General features: G+C 36.7%; 1 protein-coding gene and 1 non-coding gene across 2 annotated transcripts; both read right to left on the bottom strand.

Annotated features, from left to right (window-relative positions):
• Positions 1–8,206: 8,206 nt before the first annotated feature.
• TRNAD-GUC (transfer RNA aspartic acid (anticodon GUC)) lies at positions 8,207–8,278 on the bottom strand. The gene has a single exon. It is a non-coding gene; the product is annotated as a tRNA-Asp (tRNA).
• Positions 8,279–18,715: 10,437 nt separating this feature from the next.
• LOC142544229 (uncharacterized) lies at positions 18,716–19,669 on the bottom strand. The gene is made up of 3 exons (XM_075651287.1): positions 19,582–19,669; positions 19,259–19,392; positions 18,716–19,063 (listed from the first exon to the last, which is right to left on the bottom strand). The coding sequence occupies exons 1-3, from the start codon at positions 19,667–19,669 to the stop codon at positions 18,716–18,718; spliced, it is 570 nt and encodes a 189-aa protein (XP_075507402.1).
• Positions 19,670–21,358: the final 1,689 nt, after the last annotated feature.

The following is a 21,358-nucleotide window of genomic DNA, read 5'->3' as shown; positions in this document are numbered from 1 at the left end:
ATCAACATAAATTTGAACTAATAAAATGTGATCATTCTTAGTGAATTTGAACAAGGTCTTATCAACTGATCCAACAGAAAAATCATGATCAGTTAGGAATTTTGAAAGAGTTTCGTACCAAGCTCAGGGAGCTTGTTTAAGACCATATAAGACTTTGTTCAAATGATATACATGATCAGGAAAGTTGTGATTTACAAAACCTGGGGGTTGTTCAACATATACTTCCTCTTGTAGCTGGCCATTTAGGAATGCACTTTTGACATCCATTTGATAGACTTTGAAGTTCTTGTATGATGCATAAGCAAGAAACATTCTAATTGCTTCCAGTCTTGCAACTAGAGCATATGTCTCATCATAGTCAATTTCTTCCTCTTGCCTATATCCTTGTGCTACTAGTCTCGCTTTATTGCACACAACTGAACCATCCTCGTTCAGTTTATTCCTGTACACCCATTTTGTACCTATAACAGTTTTTGAAACTGGTCTTGGAACTAAGTTCCAGACATTGTTATGAGTGAACTGATTTAGCTCTTCTTGCATTGCATTTACCCAGTTAGGATCAGCAAGAGCTTCATCAGTTTTCTTTGGTTCTAGTTGTGATACAAAAGCTGAATAGATAAATAAATTTAACATTTGATTGCGAGTTCTTACTGGATCAGATGGATTTCCTATTACCAGTTCAGGTGGATGTGATTTTCTCCATCTGTATTCAGTATTTTTTGTATCAGCAATTTCTTCAGTTGGTAATTGAACACAGTTTTCAGTCTCAGTTGGTGCTTCGTCAATTGGTATTTGAATGTTATCACTATGCTCTATCAACTGATCATTAGCAACGACTTCCTGTGCATCTGATTTACCCAGTACTTCTGGTTTCAGGTGTTTGAAATATGTTTTGATTATTATGACATTCATTTTTGTCATCATCTTCCAAACTGATATCTGTAAATCGATCAACTAGCTCAACTTGATCAGTTGGCTTATCAGTTAGTTCAGTTTCATCGAAATCAACATGAGCTGATTCTTCAACATTTAGGGTTTTCTTGTTGAAGACTCTATAAGCTATACTAACTGATGAGTATCCAAGAAATATTCCCTCTGCAGATTTAGCATCAAAAGCTTTTAAATAATTTTTACCATTATCAAGGATAAAACATCTGCAGCCGAATGTTTTGAAATAAGTAATTATACTTTTTCTTCCAATGCCAGATCTCATATGATGTTTTTATATGATTCTTATTAATCATTGATCTGTTCTGAGTATAACACGCAGTGTTTACTGCCTCTGCCCAAAACCTTTGAGAAATACCAGAATCAGCAAGCATTGTTCTAGCAGCTTCTTTAAGGGTCCGATTTCTTCTCTCAGCTACACCATTTTGCTGAGGAGTTCTGGCTGCTGAGAGCTCATGCTTAATTCCAGTATTCTCTAGAAAATTTGAAAGAGTTTGATTGATGAATTCAGTTCCTCGATCTGATCTGATTCGATCAATTCCAACTGATTTTTCATTTAAAAGTCTTTTGAAGAGCTTTATCAGTTGTGAAGCAGTTTGGTCTTTTGATTTGAGAAAGATAACCCAAGTAAATCTTGAAAAATCATCTACGACTACCAAGGTGTATTTCATTCCCCCTAAGCTCATGACTGGTATAGGACCAAAGAGATCCATGTGCAACAGTTCTAAGCATCGGGATGTAGATTTACAACCCTTGTTTTTAAAAGAAGATCGTACTTGTTTACCATACTGACATGCTGAGCAAAGTTTTTCTTTTGAAAAATCTATTTTGGGCAAACCAGTTACAAGATCATGTTTACTCAGATAGGCAATGGATTTAAAGTTTAGATGACTTAGTCTCTTGTGCCACAACCAGTTTTTAGATGATTTGGAAGCAATAAAACAAACAGGTGCATAAGTTTGATCATTCCAACTGACTTTATATGTGTTTCCACAACGTTTGCCAGTTAGTATGATTTCATCAGTTGAAGTTTTGACTGAACATGAGTTTTTGTCAAAATGTACTGAGAATCCATTGTCGCATAACTGACTGATGTTGATCAAGTTATACTTCAGGTTTTCTACTAATAGAACATCTTTAAAAGTAAAGTTACCATGGATAAGCTTACCCTTACCCACAGTTCTACCTTTGGAATTGTCCCCAAAACTGATATTTGGACCACTGTATTTGATCAGTTGAGATAGCACACTTGCATCTCCTGTCATATGTCGCGAACATCCACTGTTCAAATACCATATTGAGTTCTTGTTTGTACCTGTTACCTGCAGTCACACACATAATATAATTTGGTACCCACATCTATTTGGGTCCTGAACTGATTAGTCCCTTAGGAACCCATACTTGGATTAGTCTCACAGACTTTCCAGTAGCTGTATTCCAAATGGTTTTTCTCGGCTTTTGTGTACTTATGTAGTGTACGGATGATACAATATGTGTTTTAGCTTTATTCAACTGATTGTTCAGTCTATATCTCTTCTGAACTGGCTTGCAGTTATAGTAATTGGAATAGCCATTCGAATAGTTTTTGTAAAATCTCTTTGATGACTGACTTTGTGAATCAGTTGAGAATTTTTGACTATAACCAATCCCATGTCTTCTAGCCTTGTTCATATTCTCAGTACGTTGCTCAATTAGTTTCCTGGGCTTAATTTGTTCCTGTACCACTGTTGATTTGACAAAGTGAATATGTTTCCCTTTGTCTATTGTTAGCTTTGGTTGAGTATCTTTTGGATACGTTTCTTCTTGAGTGTTGAACCCTAAACCAGTTTTATCAGAAACTAATTTTTGTGAATTATGCATCTCACTTAGTGCAGTTGATGACTTGTTCCAAGACTGAATGAGCTCAGTCTGTTTTGAGTTTTCAAGCATCAACTTCTGGATTAATGACTGATTTTTATTTCTCTCTGCTTTTAACTCAGCAATCTCCCTTTTTAAACTCAACCAGTCCACTGATTCATCAGTTTTGGTTTTATTGTCTGTGGGATCAGTTTGCTTTGCTTTGATTTTTTCAAATGATGATGCAAGTTTTTGATACTCATTTACCATGTCATGTAGTGTTAGAATGAGTTCTTCTCGTGTAAAATCAGTTGAACTGAAATCAAATACATGTTGGCTAGATGACTCTTCTTCTGCATCATTAGCCATCAAACACTTGAATTCCTCATCATCACTGGAGCTGTATGAGCTTTCTGGTTCTGACTCCTCACTGTCAGTTTATGCCTCGTTTTTTTAGCTGTTCTTCTGTCACATTTATAAGCTTCCCTTCCAACGGTAACTTGAGATGAATTTGAATCTTTGTATCCGTTGAATTCTTCTTGATTATTCCTTGGGCATTGTTTGCTTCGTTTATCGTGATGCGGCTTCTTAATTCCTTGGGCATTGTTTGCTTCGTTTATCGTGATGCGGCCTCTTAATTGCTTTCGCCGAAATGCGTTGTTCCAAGTGCGTCGTTCCACATTCAGTTGCAATCTGCTATGTCCTTTCCCGAGACATGTTCAGTTGAAGAGTGCTTAGCATCAGGCTGAATATATCAACTGATCAGTTTTCAACTGATCAGTCAGTTGATTTCAGTTATTAAGTCCAGTTGCTGAGTTCAGTTTACTCGATCAGTTGGTTCGTATTTTTCATATTTTGTCAAACGCCGGAATTTAGTTTCCAACAAACTGTCTAGACGCATATGCTATGACTCGATAGTGTTGCATAAGAACTGCGCCTAATCCTAGAAGCGTCGGTAAATAACACATGACCCCCTTGCTATATCGGCATATCTAGAAATGGTGCGGTAGTGAGTGCTTGCTTCAACTGATCAAAGCTATTTTGACATTCTGGTCCCCATACAAATTTCGCATTCTTCTTCGTCAAAGATGTCAAGGGTACTGCAATGGTCGAAAAAACCTTGATGAACTTGCAATAGTAGCCAGGTAAACCCAAGAAATTGCGGATTTTCGTTACACTTTTAGGCACTGACCACTTTTTAATTGACTTGACCTTAGATGGGTCGACTTCTATTCCTTCTCTCGAAATGATGTGGCCTAAGAATGCCACCATCTCTAGCCAAAACTCGCACTTACTGAACTTTGCATATAATTTTCGATCTCGTTAAACTTGCAAGGTCGTCTTCAAGTTCTGATCATGTTCCTCTCGGCTCTTGGAATAGATAAAAATATCATCGATGAAGACAATAATAAACTGATCGAGGTACAGCTGAAATACACGTTTCATGAGATCCATGAAGTGTGCATAAGACGACTTTCAGAACGTGTTATGGGCATTATGAGTTCATGAGATCCATGAAGATCGCCGGAGAATTAGTCAGTCTAAAAGGCATCACTAAAAACTCATAATGCCCATAACACGTTCTGAAAGTCGTCTTATGCACACCTGCCTCTTTTGCTCTGAATTGGTGATATCCAGACCGAAGATCTATCTTTTAAAATACCGAAGCTCCTTGTAGTTGATCAAACAAATTCTCAATTTGAGGTAATGGATACTTATTCTTCACTGTCACCCTATTCAGCTCCCTATAATCGATACACAGTCTCATATTCCCATCATTTTTCTTCACAAACAGCACTGGCGCTCTTTGATCTTTTAATTTTTTCATCTCTATAGGTGCTAGGCAATATGGTGCCTTAGAGATCGGTGCAGTAACATGCATCAACTCAATAGCAAATTCCACCTCTTTCTCGGGTGGGATGCCAAAAACATCATGAAGGAACACATCCAGAAAATCTTTGACAACCTCTACATCTTCAATCGATCGACTGTCCGTGTCGGGTATGGATATAGTACTAGCAAAAAAACCTTGAAAGCCTCTTCAGATAATCTTCTTCGCACGAATGCATGAAATAATGTGCGACATTTGATTGTTCTGCGTCGCCTCAAAGATGAATTCTTTCCCGTTGGGCGCTCCACGTTGCAGAGCACGGACGCTGCTCCACGTTGGAGCGTCCGTGCTTACAAAGCACGGACGCTCCAACGTGGAGCATGATCCGTGCTTACCAAGCACGGATCATGCTATACGATCGAGCGTCCGAACTTCGTAAGCACAGATTACAAGTATTTCTGCAAAAAATTTTTTTTTTAAAATTAATTTTGAAATAAATTTTAATTTTTAAATTAATTAAAAAAACCTATATTATGATGGTTTGGAGGAAAATATGATATTTTATGATTTATGGTAAAGCTGTGCAATTTTTACTGAGAAATGCTATTTTTGGAAAGTCGTGATACTTTATGATTTAAAAAGAAAAAATGAAAAAGGAAAAATATTTTGAAGGATGTGAATTGACTGTGACAAATAGGATATGATATATGATTTTTGAGAATATCGTGAGGGAAAAAGGCCCCAGAGGGAACCCGGATACGAGACAAGGCCCAGAGGGAGCCCGACAATTGTATTTCCATTTTACGTTGGTGCCTAATGCTCGTCCCCATGCGTAATTGTGAGCTAAGATGGATTAGTCAACCAGAGGATAAAAGGCTAGTCAATTTCAAGTATCAAACTTTACCCAAAATGATAAATGATTGAAAGCTTTACGATTTACGATTTATTTATGCTTAAAAGTATTTTGAATAAAAATATGATTTAATGCATGTGCTTGTATATGTATTATTTTCTATTCATGTTTAAAATGTGCTGAGTTATTAGACTCACTAGGTTTGAATGTTGCAGGTGATGATGTTAGTGAGGGAGGCGCTGACATTTGAGTGGATCGAGACAGACATTACACACTCGAGGGCCATTTACTTTTTCGCATTAGATTGATAGGCAAAGTTTAAAAGATTTTCGTTATTGATTTATTATAGATTTTTACGCTTTATTTTGAAGTTACTATGATCATGTTAAAGGTTGGAGTTTAATTTTGTTAAGTGATAATTTAGGGATTTTTATGCACTTGAGATTTAAATGTTAAATTATTTGGTTTATGAAAATGTTAAGTTATTTTCATGGTGAATTTCGAAAATTGATGTTAAAAAAAATAGTAGGATTTTGAAGTAAAAAAGTAGAGGACGTTTCACAACGCCTGTCTTCTATATGAGCTTACCCTAATTGGTCTCATTATATGCATAAACTCATTGATTACAATAATGTCAAAACTTATTTTTGATTGCATCCATCGAATTATGGTAAGAGCACTTAGTAGCATCGCTCCATAATTCCATAGATATCACTAATCGTGCCTGCAAGTATAAGTAGGTTATGGTCAACATACAGTACGGTTCCTTCATCTCGTATACCCATTGGTATATCTAGGATTGCATATGAATTCGATAATGATTCGATGTATTTTTGAGTAATCATAGTGATGTCACAAGTGAAAATAGGGAAGCGCTTTACCCTAGCGTATCTAATAATCTGGTTAGAGATACCTTGGACTATTAACTCATCATATCACATAGGATATCTACACTCATAGGTGAGCGGTGATTTTTCAACTACAATTTATTTGTTCTTACATGTCGATACTACAACCAACCTCGCCATCTGATGATCTTCGCTTAGCCGGTAAACGAGCCAAAGTGCAGCACTAATACGTAGAGCATCTATGTTGTCCCAAGTCGTAAAGACTAATGGTGTACAACCATAATCAAATATTTTTCCACTCGATAAATGATAGCCACTTGAAAAGTCCGATGTAGTTTGTCCAGTAAACCCATCATATGAGCACTCGTCATGTATGATCGTACATCACCATGTTTCTTCCAATGAAACGCGATACACAACATCAAATATGTTAGTCACGATCTCGTGTGACTTTATCCTTATTTTAGGTACTGAATTGACTAGGAACAAGCTTAAAATATACAATAACTTTTAAGTATGTTTCATGATTTTCATCATATATACGACATCATTGTATCATAGTTTATTCAAAGTCTTTATTTATTCAGCTTGTATTAATATATAGATAAAGTAAATATCAAAATTTATTAAACGTAAAATATTATTAAAATAATTTGTATCATAAAAGTCAATAAAGTTCAAATCAATAGTTGACTTGATAAACACCCGCTCTAAAATGATCTTCTACTATAGTGATGTGTGGTAAATTATATTATATCTATATTATATCAAACATCTAAAACCTGGTAAAGTTTAGTGTTGCATTCTTTAGCCGATCATGCAAGATGGAGACAGTGATTTTGTAGAAAATTAGAGAGCCATATTTTTTGAGTTTCCAAAGGAATTTTGAGATAAGTGCTAAATAATATTTCATTTCCTAAACATATAATTTAAATTAATATAACCTAAATTAGAATTGAAAATGAGGATCCATCTTTTTTTTTGACAAAAAAACATAAGATATGTACGTTTAATTTAATAAAATAGAAGAGGGTGAATGGTCAATCATTTGTTGTCTTCTTGCTCAGTAGACATGTCAAAATGGGTTGACGGGTCCTGCCACCCACCGCAACCCGCCATTAGGCGGGGGCGGGCCAGCCCGCCATTTTGGCGGGCCTCTAAATGGTCAACCTAGCCCAACCCACCTTAGGCCGCGGGTTAGGTGAGCCGACCCGCTTATTTTTTTAAGAAAAAAATGTTGAATATATTTCAGTCAAATAGTTTCATAAAATAATTAAAAACATTGAAATAAGAAATTAAGAAAGTATATATGAATAAAATTTACAGAAAGTAAACATTTCACAAACAACTGCTATGCTTAAAAATTATTTTAAGATTCATGAATAAAATTTACAGGAATTTTTTCCCTTTTGTTTTCTTTATGTATATCTGTAAATTTCTCTTTTTTTATGTTATTTATGTATATTTGTTATAAGAGTAAATTATCAATAAATTTGTTCTAAGATTAAATTATAAATATATTTGTTCTAACACATGGAGGCTTATGAAACTTATTCCAATTGTTATATAAAACTTAAAACTTAAAAATATAAAATTTTATCCTAATTTGGCGGGCCAGCCCGCCCGCAACCCAAACGGGCTCAGACCATTTGGCCCGCCTCCTAACGAGCTGCTATTTTATTAATTCAAACCGTTCAATTTTTATAGCGAAGCGGGCCGATCCGACGGGCCTAACCCAATTTGACAAGTCTATTGCTGAGTCATTTGACCTGACCTAGGTCTATGAATAGTACGAAAACGCAGGCGGGCATGATTAATGTAGCGTTTCGAAGATGCGCTTCTTTTGATTTGATCAAAAACACGTCTTTAACCGAATGAAAAAGAATTAAACGCCGTTGCCGGGGATCGAACCCGGGTCACCCGCGTGACAGGCGGGAATACTCACCACTATACTACAACGACTACATGTAACAATGCCGCAAATAAAACAAATATAAAGACAAATTAAATGATTACATTTTCCCCCTTAAAAACATGTACCTGTCAGTATGAAATTAAGCCGTAACCGAGCAAACCAGATAAAGTACAAAAATTACATGTGCATAACATTTTTTTTATTTTTTGAAAAAGGCACTTTTAGAAGAATATTTCTTTGTCATAAAATATTAAATAAATTGGTGTGTATTATAACGTGTATTTCTTTTAAAGATATTTTTTAATATATTTGATGACTTATTATAAGTAAAATCTAGGCTATCACATTTATATGTGAAGCGTCATCTTTGACTTTGACATGTTTTTCTTTAATATTTGAGATTACATCTAACTAGTATTTCACCCGTTTGTTTGAATAATTATTTAAAACTATTGATATAATATAATGAATATATTTAAATTTTAAATATTATTATAAAAAGTTATTATATCAAAATATTTATGTCATGTGAGATAACACTCAAATTATAATTTTTGAAAACATGTTATAAATATTTATATTAAATTTTTATTAAGATACATATATGAAAATTATATTAAGATACAAAATAACAATAATGGTTTACGGGTAATTAATATACCAAAAAAATTCATGGTAGTGGAATACATTAATAATTATAAATTTTTATTTTATAGCATATTATTTTTTGCGAAACTTTTCAAGTATGATAAAAACTATGTTTATATATAAATAGATATGGATATAGATATATGACATTATTTGAGAATGTGATTCACTCTTTCCATGGCTGGGCGATTGATTATTCCTATATATGTGTTAACCTTATAAAATAAAAAATATAAATAATACTCGTAAATAAAAAAAATAACCTCTTGATAATGGAAAATGAATTTGAAACTAAAATCATTGTTGTTTCAATATACATGTAGATCATATCAACGAACTAATCAGAGTTTAAGAGCCAAATGTATTTTTGAATGATTTATCTCACGAGTGATACTGAACATTGCACCCATTTTTTTTATTTTTATCCAGATTAAAAATTGGTTGTCTATATGTGATACAAAATCAATCTGAATTATTTATATAATTTATAATAACAACTAAATATGTCATAGCAACACAAAATCATATCCAAAATTAAATGAATTGGTATAATCAATGCAAAAATTTAAAATTAGTTTATGTTTTCAATGGAATTTAGTTTTAATTTGAATAAAGAAAATAAAAATCTAATTCATAATTTACATTTGAATTGATATAAATATGAATTAAATTCAAATTTGAATTAATAAAAGAATTGATAAAATCAATGCAAAAAATAATTGAATTTATCATTTATTGCAGTACATCTATTTCGAGATTCATTATATATCTTTTTTTAGAAATATAATTTTGGCGGTAACTTGCTATTTGAGGGAAAAAAAACAACTTTTATATATATATATATATAGATTTTATTTATTCTAATAACTAAATAGTTAATTTTAAGATTGGAACTTTTGGATAATGACCATCTCATGCCAAAATGATTTGAGAATGAAAATTTTATTGACGCCATCGTTTGTCCGAATATTGAAACATCAAACCATTTGAAATGAACGATTGAATTTTGGGAAAATCTAACATAGGATAGGACGATATATTATTCCAAGAAATCACTAAATTTGAAATAAAAAGACAACCTAAACTTATTTCATGCACTTCCAAACCAGCTTGGGAATTTGGCGCTCGGTATATTTTGGTTATCACTAGTTATCAGGGACAAAGTCAGAAAATGGATTTAGAAAGGGCAAAAATAAGTTTTAAATTATTTTAAAAATTAATATATAAGACTTGCTAATGATTTAAAAAAACTTTAAAATACGATTGAACTGTTAGATATCTCATATTGATTAGATTAAACCCTATGAAGTTGTATATATAGATTTAGACAATCATCCTCACTTGAGCTAAGTTTTTGTGGTAGGCTTAGGCTCAGATTCGTGACTTTAACATGCAACATAACTCAAACTCACCATTATGTGTTGGACTGCCCTTATGGATCACCTTCTAAAATCTTGTAAACTTCACGCTCCATTTTTCATTGCTGGATGTGAGAGGGTGTATTAGATGTCACACATCAGTCAGATTAAGTCCTTCAGAGTTGAATATAAAGAATTAGACAATATTCCCACCCTTTTTTGAGCTAGCTTTTGTGTTGAAGTTAAGATCAAGTCTATGATCATAACATGCATGATAATATTTTTTTATATGAATTGAGTAAAAGTATTGTGAAACACTCTGAATAGCTCGCGAGTGATTTGATTCATATATAAAACAAAACAAAAATCAAAAGATACTTAAAGTGTCAACCATCTGTCTAGGGATGACAACAGGTCGGGTTTAACCAAACCCGTGACAAGTCCCACCAAGAAAAAGTCTAAAACCACGACCGTCTAGTCTTTTGTTTTTTGGACTCATCTCGTCTCGGACCCGCACCCGCCTTAAACTCAACGGGTCCAACCCAGATCAGACCTCTCAACCCGCAAAATTAATAATATATATATATATATATATATATATATATAATATTGTTATTATTATATTTATCTATATTATTTATTTATATATATAGATAAAATATTATATATATACATATATACTATATATATGGGGCGGATTCGAGGTGGTCTAGGCAAATCCGAGACCGTCCTGGACTCGGGGGTTCAAACTTGTCCCCAGACCCATTTGATTATGCTTGAATTTTCTCCAAACGGGACGGGTTTTATGTGGGCCATGATGCTGAAAAAATATTTGAACGAATATTTCTTTTCTTTGTATTTAAAACTAATAAAATATTTTCTTGTCACAAAAACAAATGAAATGATCAGCAATATATATAGATTATGAAATAAGGAAAATAAAAAATATACCACTAATTTGAAATCTAATTCAAATGAAAGGTGTCTAAATTTTTAAATTTGTCGAAAGGGATTTGAGTTGTTAATACGCTAATTAAGTTATGTAATACCAATTTTTATGAATTTTTTTTTTAAAAATTATTGGTCATCTTTGTTTTCGCTCCCTCCACATAAAAATCCCGATTTTCTCTGTTTCCTCAAAGAAAACCTAAGAACATATTGAAGCAAAGATCATTTGAAAAGCATAAAAGAGGGTCTGATTTCCACTATCTTGTTTTGAGTGCTTTCAACGAGGGTAGACAAAACAATATAGAAAGTTTAATACAATATACAAGAGTAGAATATGATGAATGCCTCACAATTCCATAAGTAAAGGTCATGCTGATTTTGATCCCCTTTCATGAATATGGTGAGCAGAATGTGTGCATAAAATAAGGAAGATCACTTTTATGGACAGCACGGACCGGAGTGGCAACACGCTGTTTGAGTAAATTAAGATTTCTCATATGATCTCATAAATTATAGTTGTGCTGGATATTAATATGGATTTAGCTATGGAATGGAACATAATTCGGCCAAATGAATTCCCAACGCAAAAGATCAAGTTTGAATTCATTATAATTTTAATAGTTTTCTATAGTTTATGTTTTATGGTACAAATTATTTCTCTATCTTTTTTTTACTGATGCGGTAAGTGTGAGGTTTATACCATCGCAATTGCAGCTCTTACAATTATTGGAGACAATGCTCATCGGTTGAATGATGAGTGGGTTGCGAAATTGAAGAGGGGCCGTTTGTAGACTACAAGAGGCACATGAGATTCTTTTGAGAGATATGTTGTTATTATCCTTGGAAAAAAGAATATGACGATTCATTAGTAGATCGTGGACACGATGTGAGACTGATATTGATCATATGACAGAAATAACGACGAAATCTTGGTTGATCTCATCTTACAATAAGAAACGGTTCCATGACTTGACGACACCTGGTAGTTGGTTGTGTAATGATGTAAGTTTTTTTGGTTGTGATTTGGTTTTTTAAGCATTGAGTTAGAAATTAACATATTTAATTTTATTTTTGGCATATTCGAGAATGCTCACGAGGATTGATTGAATTACAAAAGACTTGCCCATTTTCCTTTACATAGGATGTGTCATTGATGGATCCCGATTTCCACCATCTTGTTTTGAGTGCTTTCAATGAGGGCGGACAAAGCAATATAGAAAGTTTGATGAAAGATGAAAGATGAAAGAGAAAAATATTGTGAGTGACCCACAGTTCCATAAGTAAAGGTAAAGCTGATTTTGATCACCTTTCATCTTCCTGACCATTGGGTTTTGTTGGATTGTGTGCATAAAGTTAGGATGATTCCAGTTATGGATTCCGATCTTAGCGCAGATTGAAACCGGTTGTTTTTGCACATTCTCACCATCGTGTCCACCTCCTCCTCTACTCACTTAAGCTGTCTCAATGAGCCCATCCATCTCTTCATAAATTGTAAATGATGTCTCATCAACAACATTTGTGTCTACACCTCCATCTCTCAATGTCGTATCTACCTCATCCTTTACTTTTTCAAACGACCCCTCTCTCATGCATTACACCATCCAAAATCCATCACTCTCACTATCATGTCTACTCATTAAAAATCACAAAATATGATTAGAATTCATTTAATCTTTGCAAATTTAATTAAATTACCGAATTGAGTTTGTTGGACCAATCATTCAAAAATGAACGTATATTATTAGATATCTTAATATAGTGAGACTTCAATGTCTTCTTGCACTCATAAAACTGATTTTTTTCAAATTTGGCAGGGAAATAAATCTACAGAAAACACAAGAAATTGTTATTTAGCATTAAAAATGTAAAATTTGGGTCGATTATCAATCAGGGCCCAACTAAAACTGAAATTAAAAACTGGGTTGTGTGTTCGTTTTGGGTCTAGCACGACTTTAACTAAAACTAATATTAAAAACGTAAGTGCGATTTCAAAAATATTTCAGTTGTATGCAATATCTTAGTCTAGTGATTGTGAATCTAAATATCGACTCCACAAATAATCATACAAAATTTGGTTTCTTTGGGTCGGGTTTTGATATTTGGGTCGGGTCTCTTGGAACGCCACCCGAATTTATCAAAACAAGACATAAAATACTAGGACTTGCTCGAGTTTTGATCATCTTGGAGTCGAGTTTTAGAACACGACCCAATTTCAAAAAATAAATCTACTGTGATAAGAATAACAAATTAAAAGGTTTGAGGTAAATAATACATGATGCCTCATTGTCTTCTCTTCCAACTCAATCTCGGAAATTTTCTCTTCGTTATTCTTGATGTAATTAGTTCACAGTGGACTCGGGAATTGATGCTTTGGGGAAGTGAAGGACAAACCATGGATGATGCTTATTCTGGAATACGATGGACTTGAAGAATGAGAAGAAACCAGGAAAACATCCCAAAAAACTAACAATTGGTTCAAATTTGTAAATTTTTTAATGTTTGGAATAAATTAAGTTTAAATATTATTTTGATTCAATATTATTTTAGTTACCTCTATTATATTGTTATAATTAAATTGATTTCTAATCTTCATAAAAAAATAATAAACTACACACATTCCCTTTGATTAATATGTGCGAAGTCCAAAAAAAAAAAAATTATCCCAAATCCTTCGTCTCTTTTGGTGGTAATAGATCTCCTGTGTTCGACAAGTTTTTCTTTTATCTTTTGTAGGAGAAGCTTTGTCTCCCATGGATTCAGAAAGAAATTGCTAAGTTGGTTAGTGATACTCACTGAAAATTTAGGGTTCGATTCCAGCAAATGACACTAGTCCAAACGCAGGCTTCGAATTTGCTCTGAGCCTGAAATCATGAAGAAGACCAGTAGAAGAGGGCCGGGAGGGTGTCCTGGCGTAGCCCCTCCGATGCTCAGTCAGAGACTGAGGATATAAGAGGTGAGCAGCTAAGTGTGCTGCTGAAAAGTAATATGGTGAATGAATCGAATTAGATATCAAAACCTGATATTTATAGGAGAATACCTAGGCCCATGATGGGCCTTCCACCTTGGCTGGGGATGGGCCAGGGGTCCCAAATCTGGTTTCGGCCTAACACTAGCGGGCCCATCCATGGGTATCACCACTCTCCCCCATCGTAGGTTCGAAGTTCGATTAATTGTTCTTGGTTTACAACGTCTGAGTTAGGTATTTTCTTCCTGCTGCTCGTCAGTCTCCAAGAATTTGGAAACAAATTAAATCACATTCCCCTTCTGAAGGACCAGACCTGATTTGGGCTTCCCCTATAAACAGAGGTCCCTTCCTCACTTCATTCTCACTTCTCCCACGCAAAATTTACTCCCTAATTCATTCACCAGCTCTCCCTTGCCTACGCCACACTTGCGCGTTAACCCTAGATCCACCCACGTCGCTTGCAGCCTCCTGCAGCTTCACCCTAGCGTGGCCAGCGCTTCACCTCGCCCCCTCCGAACAACACCTCGCCCACATCTCGCCAACCCCTTGCCTCGCCTTCTTCCGAACAGTACCTCGCCCACGCTTCGCCCATCTATCTTTCTTCCTTGTGCGCCCCCATGCTGCTCGCCTTAGCCCCTCGCCCCACCACCTACCCTCGCTCATTCACCAGCCTCTCCCCTCCGCCAGCCCTCGCCCTCGCCTAGCTTCTCCGTCCGTCTCGCCCACGCCCTAGCCACGCTGCACCCTCACCCATTCACTAGCCTCACCAACATCTCGCGCCCATCGAACACCTATCCAGCGTGCCCCGCTCACCCCTCGGACTCGAGCGCTCGGCCTATCACCTGTTTGTTCTCTTGATATTATCCCTCGAGTATTTTATCACGCTTCATCCGGGTTAGTTTTCTCTCCTATTTGCTTAGTCGTTTTTAAAATCCATGTCTTTCTCTGATTCCGAATTTAATTCCTCGAGTGATTCCGAGAGATCTATCAAGTCCGACGAGAGTAGGACCTCTTTAGAAGATCCTGAATTTATCCTTGATTCCCATGAGGAAGAGGTCGTCACCCATAGTCGTCCGGGTAAGAATATTCGTCATGTGAACCAACAAATGAATATATCCAACGCTGATAACCTATGGTATAGCCACTTATTGTCCCACATCCCTCCCACTAGCGAATCAAAACTTAGGGCTTCGTGGTAAATTCTTTCTTCTCACAAAATCATCATCCCTACTCCTGAGGACCGGCCCTATCTAGGCCCCAAAGACTGTTATAATTTTTTTCAACACCACTTAGAAGCGGGTCTCTGTTTTCCCTTATGTGACTTCCTCCAGGAGTTGAGCAATTATTATAAGGTGCATCTAGGTCTGCTCACTCCCAATGCTTTCCGCTTGATATGCTGTTTCATTGTGCTATTTCGGGCCTTATATCTTCCTTTAGATTGCAACACTTTTTCCTACTTCCTGGTCTTAGCCAAGTCAAAAGAAGGACCTTTCTATGTGACCTCCCGATCCAGTTCATAAGCTTTTTGATAGGGCTCCTAGTCACATGAAGGACTGGAAAAAATATTTCTTCTTCATCAGCCTCCCAAAGAGTTGACTTGTTCCACGGATTGGTACCCTACTTTCACCAAGCTTAAGCTTTCCAAGGGTTACAAGAAAGATAAGACTTATCTGCACATAATGAGCGTACTAGGAGATAGATGCTTTAGTATTCCCCAACTCTTATCTGAAGATCTCCTGTGTCATGTCGGGTTAAGTCCAACAACAATTAAGCTGAAGGAGAATGCTGGTAGATATTCTCATTTTTTCACACTTCTTGTTTCGTTTTCACTTAGTATGTCCTTTGATAACATTATCATCTGGTTCATTGTTTTTGTTCGTAGATACTAGAGTCATGAATTCCGTATTGCTCCGTGAGGCTGCGAAGAAGAAGATGGGGGTTGATACTCAGCACCCAAGAAGTTAGTCGTCCCAGCAGTCAAGACAGGGATGAAGGGAAATTGTTCTACTGCTGCGAAGAAGCCTGCTGGCTTACCCACCACTGCGAAGAAGAAGAAAGCAGACTCATCCTCCTCCACCCAGAAGCGAGCCTCCTCACCGCCTCCTCAGGCTGAGTCACCTCCCATTCTGGAAAAGAGAAGACATCCCATCAGTCCAATAGAAAGGGAAGCGCAAAATTTCCGAGATCTCAGTCACACAGCCTCTTCCCTAGAGGTGTCAGGGTCAGATGATGAGCATCCTTCTGGGCCGGCAATACATCCTTTGTACACCTCGGAGTCAGTTACCATGGGCCGAGGCCCTACTCACATAGCTCAAAAAATATTGTTTCAGTTCCCCTCCCACGCAGACGCAGCTTTCTTGAGTTCACTTGGATGGTCTGAATTAGCCCGCTGGACATGCACCAGTCTTACCGAGGTATATTTCTCCTTTAAAACTTTAACTTGATATTCAATATACGATTGATATTTTTCTTGTTCTCTCACTTTTGTCTTCTTTATTAAGGGCATCATGTATCTTGGGGAGTTGGTTGAACGCACCGATGTTATCAGGTCCAATGCCTGCAACGATTTACGTGAAGGTAAGGCTCTTTGCGACCAACTTCAGGCGACCATAGACGTGGCAAAAGTGACACATGCTAAGGAGCTTTCGGAGTCCCAAGCTCGATGTGACGAGCTTCTGAGAGAGAAATAGGAGCCTCAGTGACTAAAAGAAGACCAAGCGAAAGAGATCCAGAAGCTGAAGGAAGAGTTAAAGAATTCCCGAGCTGAAGCGGCACAAGTCCGCAGGGACCTTAAAGTTGCCAAGGCGCAGCATGCTACAGAAGCCTCCTCATTCAAAGAAGAATTCCTCAAGTCTGAAGAATTCAACGAGATTTGTGGTCCTAAAGCTTATCGTTACTTGGAGGTGGGTTTCGAGGGTGCAGTCGACCTCTTCAAAGCTCACAGCTACCCTCCGCCAGGCGCTCCTGCTGCCTTCATTGACATTGAGGATATCATAGCGAGTCTCCCTCCTGATCCTTAGACTGTGCTCCTTTACTTATGTTATTTTCTCATTTATGCAGACGATGTATGCCTTCGGGCCGTATTTGTCACGCACTGCATTGCTTTATTTTCCGTACTATTATTTGACTATGGATTTTATAGCGCTTATATTTGGTTATCTCCTTTTGCGCGCTTTTTGTATGTATGAAACTCGCTTTATGACACATTGGATATTTTGCGTTTGAATTTATTGCTTCTTCCGAGTTTATCTCTGATGTTTTTAAACCACTAGAGTAAATAAAATCTGTAGAGTGCAAGCTTACCGAAGCTTTTTCCTTCGGGTCACATCCTTTCTTCCGCAACACTTAACTTAGTAAATAAGATATAACTTTTGTTCCACCTCTCCTTCTCTTCTACTAGGAACATCCTAAGTAGATAATATATGGTTTCGATCTCTTCACCACTTCTCCGTAATTAGTTGCAGTCCAGATAATAAAAACTCCACCTCTTCACCCCATGACTCTTAGCAAGAAGGCTATAAGAACTCCACCCTTCACTCCTAACTCCTCTGCTAGGCGATGCCTTATCAGGAAAATAAAATATTCTCTATTCCACTCTGCTCCTCTAATAATCGATGCCTTAGTAGGAAAATTTAATTTTTATCCTCTCCAACTCTACTCCTATGCTAAGCGATGCCTTAGCAGAAAATTTCATTTGTATCCTCTACTCTGCTCCTCTACAAGGTGATGCCTTAGTAGAAGAATTTAATTTTTCTCCTCCACTCTGCTCCTCTACTAGGCCATGCCTAAGGCATTGTCTATTAGAGAAGTAGAGTTGAGGATGAGGAAAATTTAATTTTTCTCCTCCACTCTGCTCTTCTACTAGGCAATGTCTTAGTAGGAAAAAATTAATTTTTCTTCTCCCCAACTCTGCTCCTCTACTAGGCGATGCCTTTGTAGGAAAAAATTTATTTTTTCTCATCCACTCTGCTCCTCTACTAGGCGATGTCTTAGTGGGAAAATTTTAATTTTTCTCCTCCACTCTACTCATCTACTAGGCGATACCTTAGTAGGAAAATTTAATTTTAATTTTTCTCCTCCACTCTGCTCCTCTACTAGGCGACACCTTAATAGGAAAATTTAATTTTTCACATCCACTCTGCTTCTCTACTAGGCAATGCCTTAGTAGAAAAAAATTAATTTTTATCCTCCACTTTGCTCCTCTTCTAGGCGAATTGCCTAGTAGAAAAAAATTAATTTTTATCCTCCACTTTGCTCCTTACTAGGCGATGCCTTAGTAGGAAAAATTGAATTTTTCTCCTCCCCAACTCTGCTATTCTACTGGGCGATGTCTTAGTAGGAAAATTTAGTTTTCTCACTTTCATATTACAACAACATTCATGAACTGAAAAGAAGAACTTGATTTTATTGAATTACGACTGATTACATGGGAAAATTCAAAGATGAAATACATCAACGAAAAAATCAGGAATGATACATCCTAAGGTGGTAAGCATTACAAGGCTTCTTCAAATCCTTGCCTTGCGCATTCTCCAAGTAGTAGGCTCTAGAATTAAGCTTTTTGATCACTTTGGGTCTAACTTTCCTCTCTGCTCTTCCCGCACCTTCCTCAGGACCAAGTCGTCTACTTGGAAGTTTCTCTGAATGACCCTCCTATTATAGGACTCTGCAATGCGATTCTTATAAGCTTTAATGCGAATGCTTGCGGCCTCTCTCTTCTCTTCCAACAGATCAAGGTCAGTGGCCCGTCTCATATCATTATCTTCATCATAACACATCACCCTCACCGATTCCAATCCAATCTCAGTCGGGAGCACCGCTTCATTACCATAGACTAAACTGAAAGGAGTTTCTTTGGTTTCTTCTCTCGGAGTGGTTCGGTAAGCCCATAAAACACTTGATAGTTCATCCACCTAATTGCCCTTATCGTTGCCAAGTCGAACCTTTAGACACTGCACCAACGTCCGATTAGTCACCTCCACTTGCCCATTACTCTGCGGGTAAGCTACAGAGGTAAAGACTTATTGGATCTTCATATCTTTACACCAGGCTTGGATCTTAGCTCCTTGGAACTGTCTTCCATTATCGGATATTAGTCTTCTAGGCACCCTGTATCTGCACACTATATTCTTCCACAAGAACTTCAGGACATCATTCTCAGTGATTCTAGCCAAAGGCTCTGCTTCCACCAATTTCGAAAAATAGTCAACTGCTACCAATAGAAACTTCTTCTGAGCGGGATCTATAGGGAAAGGTCTCACAAAATCAATTCACCACTGGTCAAAAGGACAGGCGGCTGTGATAGTCTTCATCAGCACGGCCGACCGGTGATGCAACCGGGCATGACGTTAACAACTATCACATGACATTACTAACTCTTGGACATCATGCAGTACTGAGGGCCATCAATAACCGGAAAACAACATCTTACTTGCCAACGCATAAGCCCCCAAATGATTTCCACAACATTCCTTGTGAACTTCTCGGATCACATAATCAGCCTCGGATAACTCAAGCATCGAGCATTTGATACAACACTTCTCCGACTATCACATAGCGCAAACACTGTATCTTCAACTTACGAGCTTCCCTAGGGTCAACATGAAGCTTTCCCTCCTTCAAGTAACCAGTTATGACAGTTCTTCAATCCTCTTATTCTTGTTCCACTGTAGGCGAACTGGTGGGAGGTGTGAGTTCGACTTGGAATACCACATCCCTAGTCTTCCAACTTCTCATTGTTCCAGTCATTTTGGCTAGAGTGTCCGCCTTTTCATTTTCTTTCCTAGGAATCTGTTCAACGTGACCTCAGTGAATTTCTTTCTAACTCTGTCCACCTCTTGGGCATACCGGATAATTTTTTCATCTTTCACATCATATATTCACTTTTCATCTTTTCATCATTTTTCTTGGAGAGGAGGCTAGGAGCAAAGGAGATTTCGAAGACCTCGAGATTTCCACGCGTCGTGGCCGTCATCCATCGTCATCTTTAGTATTTTCATTATTCAGTATTTTATTTCTTACATTGATTGTTGGTTTTTATCATGAATTTCAGTAGCTAAACTCTAGATTTGTTGGGATTTGAGGGGATCCTACCCCGTACTCGGTGTTTAACATTATTTCTCGACGTTTTCATTAGTGAATTGTTTATGCTATTGTTCTTTCGTGTTTGAATCGAAGCCTAGCTAACTTCCTTTGATTATTTCATGTTGTTGATGAGTTCGATAGAATAGTTAACAATAGGATCAAATAGTATAAACCACGGATTTACAATTTTAGTAGATATACGGAATTGGGTACGTGTCGATAGTGATAGTTCACCCGAATGAAAGCTAGTGGATTCCATAGAATGTAATGCAATCTTGAACTGTTAAATATTTGAGAACACTTGAGTATTGCATGTTTTTGATTAGTATTAATATAGCTCGACAGAGTATATTAATTAGTCTAGGGAATTCCGTCGAACGCACGAGTAAAAGTCGAGTGTAATTATTTAAACACGAGTGGTAGGTGAACTGATAATTCCCAACCAATTCATTTCTCATTTGATTTAATCCACATTAATCATTGCGTTCTTGAACACGTTTTCTTTGCAATTTAATTATTTTAATTGTTTACTTTACATTAGTTTAATCATCAACTCAATTTATCGTTGCTAAAGAAATTTTACTTGAAAATAAAAAATAGTGTAACGCAGTCTTTGTGGAACGATACTCGTATTCACTTACGTTTATTATAACTTGACTATTGTGCACTTGCGATATTTAAATCGAGCTTTCATTTATAAAATAAATTTTGGGATTATTCACTGTGCAAGTTTTGCTCGATCAAGTTTTTGGCGCCGTTGCCGGGGACTGTTGATTCACAATTTTTTATTTTTCATTTAAATTCTTTAGTATTATTTATTTTATTGTTAATTGATACTCTCATTGTGTTGCAGATTTTTCTTGTGGTGCATGCGAAGATCACTCGAGTTTAAGCTTGAGCCTTTTGACCCCGAGATCGAACGCACAGCTAGACGTCGACTACAGCAGCAAAGAGCGAAGGAAAGAATGGAAGGCGATCAACAAAGAGAGGAGCCAAGGCGTATACCGATGTTGGATTATGCACAGCCGTCTCTTGATGGAGCACGTCCAAGCATCGTAAGACCAGTCATCCGAGCTAATCAGTTTGAGATCAAGCCAGCTATCATTCAGATGATTCAGAACATT

The sequence above is a fragment of the Primulina tabacum genome, chromosome 5 (assembly GCF_025594145.1).
Source record: "Primulina tabacum isolate GXHZ01 chromosome 5, ASM2559414v2, whole genome shotgun sequence".
Classification (NCBI taxonomy): Eukaryota; Viridiplantae; Streptophyta; class Magnoliopsida; order Lamiales; family Gesneriaceae; genus Primulina; species Primulina tabacum.
Note: the sequence above shows the minus strand (reverse complement) of the source record. Positions and strands in the feature narration are given on the sequence as shown.

What these genes read in the sequence shown, in the direction of transcription:
- LOC142544229 (XM_075651287.1), bottom strand. Translation starts at nt 19,669, where the DNA reads ATGCTTGAGTTATCCGAGGCTGATTATGTGATCCGAGAAGTTCACAAG. An exon ending in GGGGGCTTATGCGTTGGCAA is followed by an intron (nt 19,393 to 19,581) that starts GTAAGATGTTGT and finishes CTTTCCCTATAG; the next exon opens with ATCCCGCTCAGAAGAAGTTT. An exon ending in ATATAGTGTGCAGATACAGG is followed by an intron (nt 19,064 to 19,258) that starts GTGCCTAGAAGA and finishes AAGGGCAATTAG; the next exon opens with GTGGATGAACTATCAAGTGT.